Raw genomic sequence first — 12,020 nt, forward strand, 5'->3', positions numbered from 1 at the left:
GACGGTTGTTGAGATATTTGTGTTCAACCCGGCCGACTGCTCTGCAGATTGCCGTCGTCACCTCTCGAGGCGAGCTGCGAGAATAAAGTGCTAAAAATAAAAAGGTTGAATGTGATTCAGGAGTCCTTCAGACAGCTTTGTGACGTCGCCAAGTCGAGTCCCAAAGAGTCTGATTGGCTCAGCGACTGTGTGTGTTTGCTGGTCCTGTGCCGGGAACAGTGCTGTGATTGTGTGCGCTGCTGGATGTGTTGAAGTAACAGAGGAAGCCATTTGAAGTCAGATAATCAAACATCTGCTCCTGATTCAAAATAAATGAACAAAAGAAAAACCCCTTTTATCTTAAAGGCAGAGTGAGAAGGATTCGTCAACTTTCAACCTCAGATTCACGCTCGTTCCATAACAAACTTTGGCGATTTGGCGACCGTGGCTCAGTGGTTAGGGTGCCCGTCTTTCAATCAGATGATCGGTGGTTCAATCCCCGGCTCTGCTAGGCCATGTCGTTGTGTCCTTGAGCAAGACACTTAATTCCTAATTGCTCTTCAATACTGCGTCTACGGTGTAGAGAGCAAACATGTAAGTCGCTTTAGCTATAAGAGTCAGCTAAATGAAATATAATAATAATTTCACCTTGCGACTTTTCGGCTCCATTTTCAGAGCTTCCTCTTGGCGCCCAGAAACATCTAGAACACAGCAACATGTTAAATACAAGCCGGTCTCTGCAGACACAGACACCGCCACACACTTCTCGTGAGTAAAAAGCGACGATTGAGACGGAATATTTTGTCTGAGTCGACACATTTAGGACAATCCTACTCAACCTGCCTTTAGGTAGACTTTCTAAAAACAGATTGTCGTTCGTTGTTCCAAATTCTGGCATATTTTGATTGAAAAAAAAAAACCAGCAAAAAACGCCCGTTGTGGTGTTTGAGTTCAGCATTCTGCGTTACAGACGTTCAACACATTTGGTTTATGAGTGCAATTACGTCGACGTAAAGGTCACATATTGGGAAAACGTCTTGCTCCGCGCCTTTTTTCGATGTTGTTGTGCCGTTCTGTCCCTCTAGGCGCCGATGACGATGAAGCATACACGGAGCGCATCATGGCCGCCGCGTCGCCCATCCCTAAAATAGTCACCCCGTCCATCAAAGAGGACTTGTGCAGGGACGACGACGACGACGACGACGACTGCAGAGACGAGTGGGGTGAGAGTGGAATCAATGTTGAAGTCGATGACGAAAACGACATCTTTTCATCTGCAAGTCACCAAATCCACTTTTCCATTTGCTCCACCAGATTCGGTGCCAAAGCAGGAGCAGAAACCTCCGGTGCAGGAGTCGGCCCCGACCAAGCCCGTGCAGAGCGTGGCCCCGCAGGCCCGCGACTCCTCCGGCTTCTCCGTGTGGGAGTCCGGGACCGACAGCCTGGTCAACCTGTGGGACAGCAGCTCCGACGCTTCCGCCAACCACTCCCAGACCTCCAACCTGGTGGACCTGATGGGCGGCGGCGGCGGCGGCGGCGGCGGCGCTCCGCCCCACGGCACAGTCGCCGCCACCAGCGCCAAGCCTCAGCCCCTCCTCAGCTTCGACGAGATGGTGGACGGGACCTTCTGCTCGGCCACCGCCGCCGAGGACGACCCCGCCAGTCTCGTGGACGTGATGGGCTCTGACCAGATGACCCTCAGCTACCAGCATGCACTGCAGCATGCATCCGGGGAAAAGAAGGTGCTGGAGGATGGACAGCGGCTGATGACCAACGGGGACACGCTGCTGAAGGAAGGGACTCAGGTCAGTGGATCAGTGAGCATGCATCACGGAGAAGATGTTTCCTGTCTTTTTTCTTTGTTAATCGTTTTTTTTTTCTCCTCTTATCCGTCCGACGGTTCTTACAGGCGAGTGAGGGCTACTTCAGCCAATCACAGGAGGACGAATTTGGCCAATCAGAAGAGTCCTCGGCTAAACCCGCGCCTGTCTTTTATAACAAGCCACCAGGTGAGATACTTGTCTGATAAGGACATTACTTTAAATATTATAATGTAATAATCAACACCAGAGATTATTTATGTTTTTTTATATTCATATTCATCGGTTTACTGTGATAAATCCTTATTTCATGATAGTTATAATGTTCAGTTCTTCTTGAAAGTGAGAGGTGTTGATTCTCCTGTTTGATCTTTTTAGATAATAATAATAATAATGCATTTAATTTATAAAGTGCTTTTCTTGGTACTTAAAATATCCCAAAAGCTAAGCAATGAAACAAATAGGATAAAACAAAAAACAATAAATAAAAACAGTAAGAGTACACAGTTCAGACTGGATGATCTAGTTTGTGCTTTGCGTTACACTGACGTGGTGTTTCTATTATTGCGTCCACCCCACTTGGCCCACTGCAATTAACACCTCTGTGTATATTGCATCAATAAAACCTGTTTTTGTGCGTTTACAGAGATTGACATTACGTGCTGGGACACGGACCCCGTGGGCGACGAAGACGACGACTAAACCAGCCAATCAAACGCCACCGAGAGGACCAAGAGGAAGTAGGAAGTGCGCTTCATGAAGAAACTGATTTTTTTTTCCTTTTTTCTAAAAAACAAAACACAAAAAACAAACAACAAAAAAAAAAGTAACAATAATAACGAATCTTGCATCAAAAGTACTTCTGTATTATCTTTTAGAGGAAAACAAAACAGTAGCCAACAGAAAGTTTTAAAAGATGGTTTGAAGGCTCAGTTATGGGCTTTTATTTTCTTCTGTGTTTGTTATTTTATTTATTTGTCTTCTTTTTCTTTGCTATGCAGATGTAATAGCTGGGAGTGTGGGGGGAGGACTTTATTTGTGTAAATGATTTATTACACATTAACGTAGCGCACTGCTGCATATTAGAGACAATGAAGCCGACACACCTAGTCCGTAGTGCTTTAATAACACCACATGAAACTAATACAGTGGATCATTACAGCCGCCATGTATATCTTCACTCTGATTCTTTTCGTACCTCTTTTACACCTCCCTCCTCCCTGCTGCCTTCCGCCAAAAATATCCAGAAATATTCACCTCTGCAAGTCAGTTAATCTTGTATTTAGCCCTCACTTAATTGGGAAAAAAAAGGTGACATTTTATTTATTGTGGTGTATCTGAACAGCTGATGGGACCCTGAAGAAACCTATTCAATCAAATTGTGGCTCCGTTTTTGTTCCTTTTTCTCCCCCCTTACTCCTTTTGTATGATTTTAAGACTGAATTCAAGATTAAATGGCTTGTAAATCTGCTCTTTTTCAGTGCACTTTTCTTTTTTTCCTCTCAGATTAACTCGCAGCCTCTCAATCAAACCCTCTCGTCCCTCTGGTTCAAGAGAATTCATAGTTTTTATCCCCCTTATATATATTTACACGGCAAAAGAAAAGAAGCTCTTCATCTAATCTTGATGACTATACTGTAGATATTTTTCCAAGTGTAAACAGTTTTGTAGGAGAGTTTGGCTTCAAGATAATGAATATTAAGCCGCGTTCAGCTTGTGCACAGCAGGTAAAACAAAACAATGAATCCTTTGTATGATTCTGATCTTTCTCCAAAAGCTAAAAATAAGACTTTCACCAGGCCTTCGTAACGTCGTGGGCTTTTTTCCTTTTGGACCGCAGCGAGCACAGCTCCTGTTCCTTATTGAAGAAAAATAAAACTGTTTTAATGTTTGTTTGTTTTTTGGCAGTTAGGCCTTATTGGTCCAGTTGGACCCTGAAAGACAGAGGGAGGGAGGGATGACACACTGTTTGCAAATATCTTTTTTTTTACAACTTTGTTTTTTAATCTGCATGGAGAACCAGATGTCAAATCAAATCATTCTTATTTATAGATACCATGTTTATCCAGGGATCTCTTCACAGCCAGAAATCACTTAACATAACTCAGCCTTTAATAAAGTCCATACATAATCACGTGAACATCCCCTTTAAGGCTTCGGTAAAGTTAGTAGGAATGCCATCAAAAGGGAGACATTTCATTAGTATTTTCTTCATGACATGTGGCACCTGATCAGGCTTCATGTGTAAAAGTAGGTCCAGAGGTCCGAGCTGCTGAGCAGAAACTGAAGTCAAAAGAAGGCCTTACATTTGGAAACTTAACTAGTGGCCTGTGAGAAAAAGCCAAAAGTTGCTCCGCCAACATATCCGCATTGTGAATGTGCGAAGATTTGAAAACTTCTCTGAAATCTGTTCCTCCAAGCAGCTTAAAACAAACACCAATAGTGACTCTTAACTCCTCTCTGACCCACTGCTTTTGTTCTGTGCCATGCAACAACAACAAAAAAGTACCATATGTATTTAATTTTTTATTTTCATTGATGCAATATTTAGTTGCCCTGGAAACTGGAGAGAGCGGCGGGGCGAGCTGAGACGGGAAGAAGTGTGTGTGTGTGTTTTCAATACCTGTCAAAAAGTGTGCTAGAATTGATTTTCAGGACCTTTTTGAATATTAGCAACAACCGTGTTAGTCTTTTTTTGCTGTAAATTCCTGTAGAAAATAAAAACTCCTAGGCAATAATACCACGTGTGTGTGTGTAGCGCACCTGGATACTCTGTGTGTGTGTGTGTGTGTGTGTGTGTGTGTGTGTGTGTGTGTGTGTGTGTGTGTGTGTGAGAGAGGTGATTTGGGGGACCCAGTTGGATTCATACCGCTGCATCCCAGATGATCAGGTGACAGGAGGACGACGTGCCCACAACCAACATCCGCTTCATTTTATTAAATCCTATAAAATCATACTCGATAAGTAAATGAATACGCAACTCTTGAAATAATCTTTGTACTATCATTGATATCTGTGTTGCCAGTAAGCATTTATTTGGCCGTTTTCAGATTAAAATCGAGAAATAGAAGAAAAAAAAACTCAATATAGACAATAGGCAAGGAATAAAGATCATTAGCATATGAGGAAATATTCAAGAAATACAAAAACAACAGCTGTCACCATAATATAATACAAAATATTATCTATAAAAAGAGAAATAATGACCATGTACATGTCACTTAGGACACTGCGGTCCCATACATTGGAACTGGGTGGAAGGTTGTTTACATCAACAGCAAGTTTATTACAACTATACTTTATACTTAATACTTTATTTTCCCAGATTTTAATTTAAGACTTCTAGAGGGACTCCATGAACGTGGTCAAAATAAAAATGGAAGCGGCTTGAGCTCCCGGTAAGTTGTGAATGAGTTGCTTTTGTGTGCCAATTATTGAAGGAAAGTGATCCGAACAACCGTGAAACATGTCTGACGAGAGATGCTGTGACGACAAAAACATGCTGATGGTTTTAGCCTGAATAAAATAAGATGAGACATAAATCTTTTGAGACTTTTCATTAAAAGCTAATTACGGGGAAACACATGGAAATTTTACATTTTTTAAATAATAGTTTCGCTCCAGATTCACTTGTCAGGGACATCTACTAGTTGTTGAGTTTATAACACTTAAACCACAACGTGCAAGGTGTCTTTTCTGTTTGGTTTGTTACTTTAATATAAGTTGATGCTGCTGGTATAAGTTGACGCTGCTGGTTAGCTCGTAGCCGCTGGTTAGCTCGTAGCCGCTGGTTAGCTCGTAGCCGCTGGTTAGCTCGCAGCCGCTGGTTAGCTCGTAGCCGCTGGTTAGCTCACAGCCGCTGGTTAGCTCACAGCCGCTGCTCTGCTTCTGCTCCGATCTCAAACTACGGTTGCAGCTGATAATGGCGTCCCGATCGACAGCTTTGTCGCAGAAGCATAGCTTATAGCACCCACCTGGACCCCCTCTGGTGAACACTTTTTAGCTCTTTCCTCGTAGTTTGCACCGTTAGAACCGTTAGCTAGGAGCTGCCAGCTCGCCGTCGACATGTTGAGAGCCGTTGAGAGGCAATCAAGAGGTTTAAATCGACGTATAAGCACCTTGGTGGCAGAGTTTCAAAACCGTGTGATCAAAGACGATCTATTTATGGAATATATGCTTGTTGTATGCATGGATACTGGTTTTAAAACATGGCGTCTTCAGCTTTCAGGATCAGTAACAAGCTGTTTGTTTTCCAAACTGTCATATTTAGTATTTTAACAATACGTTTGGTAAATATTCAAAAGATCCAGGATCATTTCCGCAACATGACTGGCATCCCTGGACACAATAAATTCAGAACTTTCTAAATGCACCTTGAGACACAGCGCCCGCTATGGATGAGGACACAAAGCAGACAAACTTCACATTTTACAGTCACAAGTTCATGTTCTTGCAAAGACTTTTCACCGAGGCACACGTTGTTTTTGCCAAAAATGGCAGATTTGTGTTCTGTGATAGTAAAGTAGGGGCTGCTTAAAGTGAGCCTTAGGAAGCTAAGCTGCCATTAAAGTCAAGTATCTAAAGCTCTGGGTGTTTGTGGCCACCTGGTGGCCATCGAAGCAATTACACCAACAAGCCTTACGTCATTCTCTCCAGCTTGCTTAGACGAATCCGTGGATATGTCATTGATTGTGGACCCGAGCATTATCCAGTTGTCTGCCTGTATCGCATGGAGCTCTTCAGTCATATGGATATTGATCAATACTAATTGTGTTTTATTACTATTTCAATGTTTTAGGAGAATTGTGTTATTTGTAACATAACTATATGGAAATAAATAATGTTTTGAAGTAAAACTCCCTGTTAACAGTCAATATGTAAACTGTGAACACGGCCAAAACATGGAGGCCGACCATATCTTATAATTGTAATATTGCATTTAAAATGTAGATTAAAGAACTAGGCGACGATACAAATCTTATTTTTCTTTTATTGCTTCTTTATTTACTGATAATGGAAATAGGTTTACTTACAATGGACTCACAAAACGAAGACGGTGTTTCCTGATTCACTTTTGCTATTATTTTAGACAATTTTTGGGTTAATTCAATTCATTTCAGTTTATTTTCTATAGCCCAAAATCACAATGAAAATTTGCCTCAGAGGACTTTACAATCTCACATCGGATCAGGAAAAACTCCCCAGAAAAATAGAACAAAAACCTTAAGAGGTTAAGGATTTTGTTCCCAGACAAAGTGTTAGACGTCAGCAAATGCCCCCAAAACAAAGCCCTCTCCATTACGTAGGAACTATGACACAATGTTTCCCTCATCGTGATGTTTTTGTGTCCAATTCTGACCTAATTCATATCGGTTTATTTTTGCCGCCATTGTCCTGTCCACAAGGGCTTCAGATGAGAAAACACTCGTCTGTCGTTCTGAGGGGCGGATGTACGAATAATGCATTTTGTCGTCTCATTTGGAGGACACTTGTTTGGAAAACATCACGATTTTCAAAAATAAAATCTGTATATTCGTGATAATAAGATTGTAAAGCCCTCAGAGGCCACTTTGGGACTCTGGGCTGTACAAAAATAAATGTAATTTAAAGTTTTTATGAAATCACAGAAGGAATGAGCTCATTTAAAGTTGCACATGTTCAGAGGTACAGCAGCACGTCCTTACTAACATTTACATTAGAAATACATCGAAAGTTAAAAAGAATGAATTGTTCTTGTCGTTGAAACGTCCACCACTAGATGGCGGCGTTGTATTTCCTTTCCACTGCTAGACCCCGACTGAGCTTCATCTCTGAGAGGACGTCTGTCCGTTTCCTGTTCACTCCTTAATAAACAAACTGTTGTCATAATCTGCTATCTCTGTTGCACTTTTTCCTTCTCTTAATGTTCAATAATCCCAAATATGACGTCATGGTTTTGTCTGTCTCGCCCGCCGGGAAGCTCAAAATCCAGAGGGGAAATAACTATTTGAATAGGAAATGTTCCTTTAAGCGCACACAGCCACAGCACTGATGTCTCCCAGTTTTGCATGAAAACCGTCGTCTTTAAATAACTTCACTTCGGCAAAACTCTCCCTCCGTTCACCGAGGTACCATGACAACGACCGTGAGCTCAAATAAAGATGATAATTTGTATTTGTCAATCATCATCATGGCATGATTACCAGGTTCAGGAGCCGCAGCCCTTCAATGCAACTTTATGCATGTTGCTGTCACCATAACAACATTATGAAAAGAGCATTATCTCTACCCTTTTTATGCTTTAATAAGATGGTTTTATTATGACGTGTGACATGTTCCCGCATGCTGTGAGACAAACAAAAACATGTATTTTTAAATCATGGTGTCAGCAACATGCTGCAGTGCCCACGATGTCCTGAAGCACTTAGTTTTATTCCCTAAAAAAAGAAAAGAAGATCATCTTGAGGGAAAGTAAACCTGCTGATTGGAGGTTTTCCAGATCAGAAGCTGTGAACTGGGAGGACTGGAGGCCATGAGGCACCAGTAGGCATGACACTGGGACTCGTGACAGCAGGAAAAGGCACACGCGTACCGCCGACTCTCTCGGCTCTGCTCTTGTAAGTGTCCCAGTCAGCCTGCGTGCACAAGACCGGATTCAAAGTCGCTGGATCAAACTCAGTCGACATTCATTTTAATGTCCATTCATTTTTAACTGTGACGAGTCAAAATGTCTTCCGTGAAACGGCCTGCAATCACTGCGGTTTAGATAAAAACGCTGATTTGACATTTCTGTTTCGGTAGTAGCACTTAATTTTTGACATTTCAACGCTTTTTGAGCTTTGACTCATTTTATTCAGCCTTGTATTAAGCTAAACCTTTTTTTTTTTTAGGCTTTTGTCCCTTTGTATTTTGCATTTGGAATCAGGCATTTCAACAGCTTTATGAGCTGCCTGTTGCAGTGATGTGGTGGTTGAGAGTTCAGACGGGTGGATTAACTGTAATTTGGATGACATGTAAATACTCCAGAGGTTATCCAATCAATTGGTCCGGTCCGCTTGGCGAGCGGCCCCCATCCCTTACTAAATCAGTGGAAATGAGCTACGATTACACTCTGCGACTCTCAACCCGTCTCCGTGGAGGCTGCAGGTTTTCTTCCGCCTCGTTTCCTTCAGTACGACTTCAGAGAAAGATCCGAGAAAACAGGACTGTGGGGAAAAACATGAGTGTCGGGTCTGACCTGCAGGTTCCTGAGAGCACCACCTTTTTAATTATACATTTAAATGTTTGAGTCCAGGAAAGATAACACCCAGAAACAAAAAGGGGGAAATCACAAAAGGCTTGAATGAAAAATGGCTGTGCGCCTGCTCTGCTGCCTATTGTGTCTCAGATTTACCTGACAATCTTCAAACTCCGCATCCCTACACCCTCAAACGGCTTCTGGTATGCGTTAATCTCTAATATTGCACGACTAAAGGAGTGATATGGCAACTCTTCTATTACAGCTGTGGAAAAACACCGCTCTTTCGCCCCTTAAAAACGACAACTTCTCCCCAATCACCCCTTAAAACAACGTATCCCCGCCCCTTTAAGAGGGTACACCTTCTCCCCATCATCACCCCCTTACAGAAGAACTACATCTCCCATTACAACGTGGACCACTTGTTCCCGTCACATGCTCATTATGTCGAAGAAACTTCAGTTTTTCATTTTGTCTTTTTTTTCCCCCTGACTGCTTCTTACTCGCTCTCATGTGAAATAAGTACAGGATCTTCTGTGACACGCTGAAGTCGTACGTGTCAATAATAAAAAAAATGTTTTTTTTAAATCTGCCTGTTTGTTTCTGTTCCTCTTTCAGTTTGGATACACAACTTGAATGATTCATTCCTCTCCGTTTGACGTCTTGGACTCTTTCTTGGCACGGATGCCGAGCAGAGTGAAGAGAAACAGAAGAAGTAAATTATCTTAACAGGTTTCATTCACAGGCTTTCGAGTAAAGCGAAGCGGCGCCATTGACTTCGCTGCAGTCGGATCAAGAATGTGAAACTCAAGAGACTAAAGACAACATCGAGAAGAGTCAGCTTGACTTCCCCTCTGCTGGGATTTGGAGTTCATCCTTTTCATTAACTCATCTTCACTCGCCCGTTTCCCAAAAATGAACCGTTAGATATCTTAAAACTCTTTAATTTTGGTATATTAAGTATATTAAGCTTTAGGTAGGTTTCTTTACTACCTGTCAACATGGCTAAGCCAACACCTCCTCTCACAGACGTCATCCCGGCCTCGATATTTGATGGTTGACTCTCAAAAACTCTGAAAGAAATCTCAGCAGCGTGTCGTCTTTCTGTTAAAATGTCACCCGGTGCCGGCGGAAGGAGTCACGCTGGGTGTCAAACTCTCGGATTGTCGCCGAGGAAACTTTTTAAGTCTTTGTCATCAGTGGCGTGACCTTTTTTTGAATTAATAAATGTCCCTCTGTCAGCTATGAGCACAAGACTTCACACCTCTTTCTAATCTTTTACTCCCACAGGCACGAGTAGAAACTTTTAATGAAGTACAAAACGCTGCATGTGATTAAGCCTTTTCATGCCACAGTCACGAGACAAATGTATTATATACAACTCCTCTCACAAAAATGACAGATTATACAGTAAATGATTCCACTCTGCATATCAAAAGAATAGATTAAGCACATTTTGAGTATCAAAAGTTACCTTAGTTAACTGAGTCCAACTCAACCCGTATAGACAGACAACCTCCCTAGATATCAGCTGCTTGTTGCATCCACAATGTATTTTTCTACACTACACCACAATACACAATATTACACGATGATACATATGACATCTGTGCTTGTGGGGGATTTTTAAAAAGGCGCATTTGACGCATGTGAACGTAACAAGTGCTGCTTCCTGATGGAGTCACGTCGACAACACTGTGGGTTTGGTTCATGCTGACTTGATGCCCTGCAGAGTGAACACAGGTGCATGTGATCACATTGATTGCGGTCCGCGTGAGCCAGCAGCAGGCCCTAATTAATGTTATTAATTACACCTGTGTTTACCCTGCACCACGGCTTGTCATCAACATATTGGGAAATAATTCACAGCCATCAAAGTCCTTTGAACGTAGCGTGAAAAAAAAAAAGTTGGAGTGTAAATAAGAAAAGTAACAACATGCTGGAGAGTTTATGAAATCGTGGTTTTAGAAAAATTCTTGCTCTTTCCCAATCTGAAACAATAACTTCTCCCTGATCACCCCCGAAAATGAGTCAAATGCCTCCCCAAGCCCCCCAAACCCTCCAAAAAGGGGTCAAATTTCCCCCTATTACCTTCTTAAATGATCCGCTCCCTAAAAGAACATCAACTGGGTCATTCTACGAAACGATTGCCATTTGAGTCCTCAGCATTTCATCAGCTTCAAAAGATGTAAGAAGTAGTCAAAAATGTGTTCCAAAAGTGCAAGTTTGTTAACGGTAGTGTTGTTAATTACATAGTGAATGTTTTATTGGCATTGCAAAAGTAAAACAAACACTTTTTAGACATTATTAGTAAGGATATGGCCGGTTTTGCCATGTCCGCAATGACCAACATGGAATTTGCATTAAACTTATTAACTTAAAAATGTTATTTCTAAACAAAACCTTTATCATACTAAGGATTAAAGTTATGCCCTTGACACTAAACAATATATTTATTCAAAATATTTATTTTTTTTTTGCAAAAAAAGCCATTATTTGTGCATGTCGCCCATTCTCTCCTCCATCACCCCCTAAAACAACATATCCCACGCTGCTTTCAACTTCCCCCAATCGTCACCCCCTTACAGAAGAACTACGTCACCTCCGACCTTCTAAGAGTCGAGCCATGTCGGTCTTTGGTCCAAAAATATCATAAAATAAAGAGAGAAAAAAAGAAAAACACAAAATGATCGTCATCAAAATGAAGACGTCAGTCTGTTTCTGACAAGTGTCAAGAGGTTCGTCTCTTTCTCTCTCCGCAGTACTCGTCTTGTATTACTGGAGAGCACATCTGTAGCTGTGGAAACTCGCTTTATTTAACCTCGCAGGCTGAATCATCATCATCATCATCATCATCATCATCAAGCTGTTTGTCTCGGTGGTGGAATGCATGTCTTGAAAATGAGACCCTCATCTTCAGTTGCGCAATCCGTGTCTCAGTCTTCTCAAGGCCAAGAAATATTTAGTGTGAAGGTGTGAACATGTAACGCTTGAGTCATCAGCCC

General features: G+C 41.9%; 1 protein-coding gene across 5 annotated transcripts in view; it reads left to right on the top strand.

Annotated features, from left to right (window-relative positions):
* dbn1 (drebrin 1) overlaps positions 1-2,691 on the top strand; it is a 90,691-nt gene extending 88,000 nt beyond the window's left edge. For 3 of the 5 annotated variants that reach the window (XM_068600158.1, XM_068600161.1, XM_068600159.1), the window contains 4 exons: positions 1,065-1,202; positions 1,294-1,784; positions 1,889-1,988; positions 2,446-2,691. In XM_068600158.1, the coding sequence (XP_068456259.1) occupies positions 1,065-1,202; positions 1,294-1,784; positions 1,889-1,988; positions 2,446-2,501 (785 nt within the window). In that variant the 3' untranslated portion in view covers positions 2,502-2,691. The remainder of the gene's footprint in view (positions 1-1,064; positions 1,203-1,293; positions 1,785-1,888; positions 1,989-2,445) is intronic. The other 2 variants (XM_068600160.1, XM_068600162.1) reach the window with 1 other exon arrangement.
* The last annotated feature ends 9,329 nt before the right edge of the window (positions 2,692-12,020 follow it).

The sequence above is a fragment of the Clinocottus analis genome, unplaced genomic scaffold (genome assembly GCF_023055335.1).
Source record: "Clinocottus analis isolate CAN_PGR_092001 unplaced genomic scaffold, fCliAna1.0.p SCAF_5, whole genome shotgun sequence".
In the NCBI taxonomy this organism is placed as follows: Eukaryota; Metazoa; Chordata; class Actinopteri; order Perciformes; family Cottidae; genus Clinocottus; species Clinocottus analis.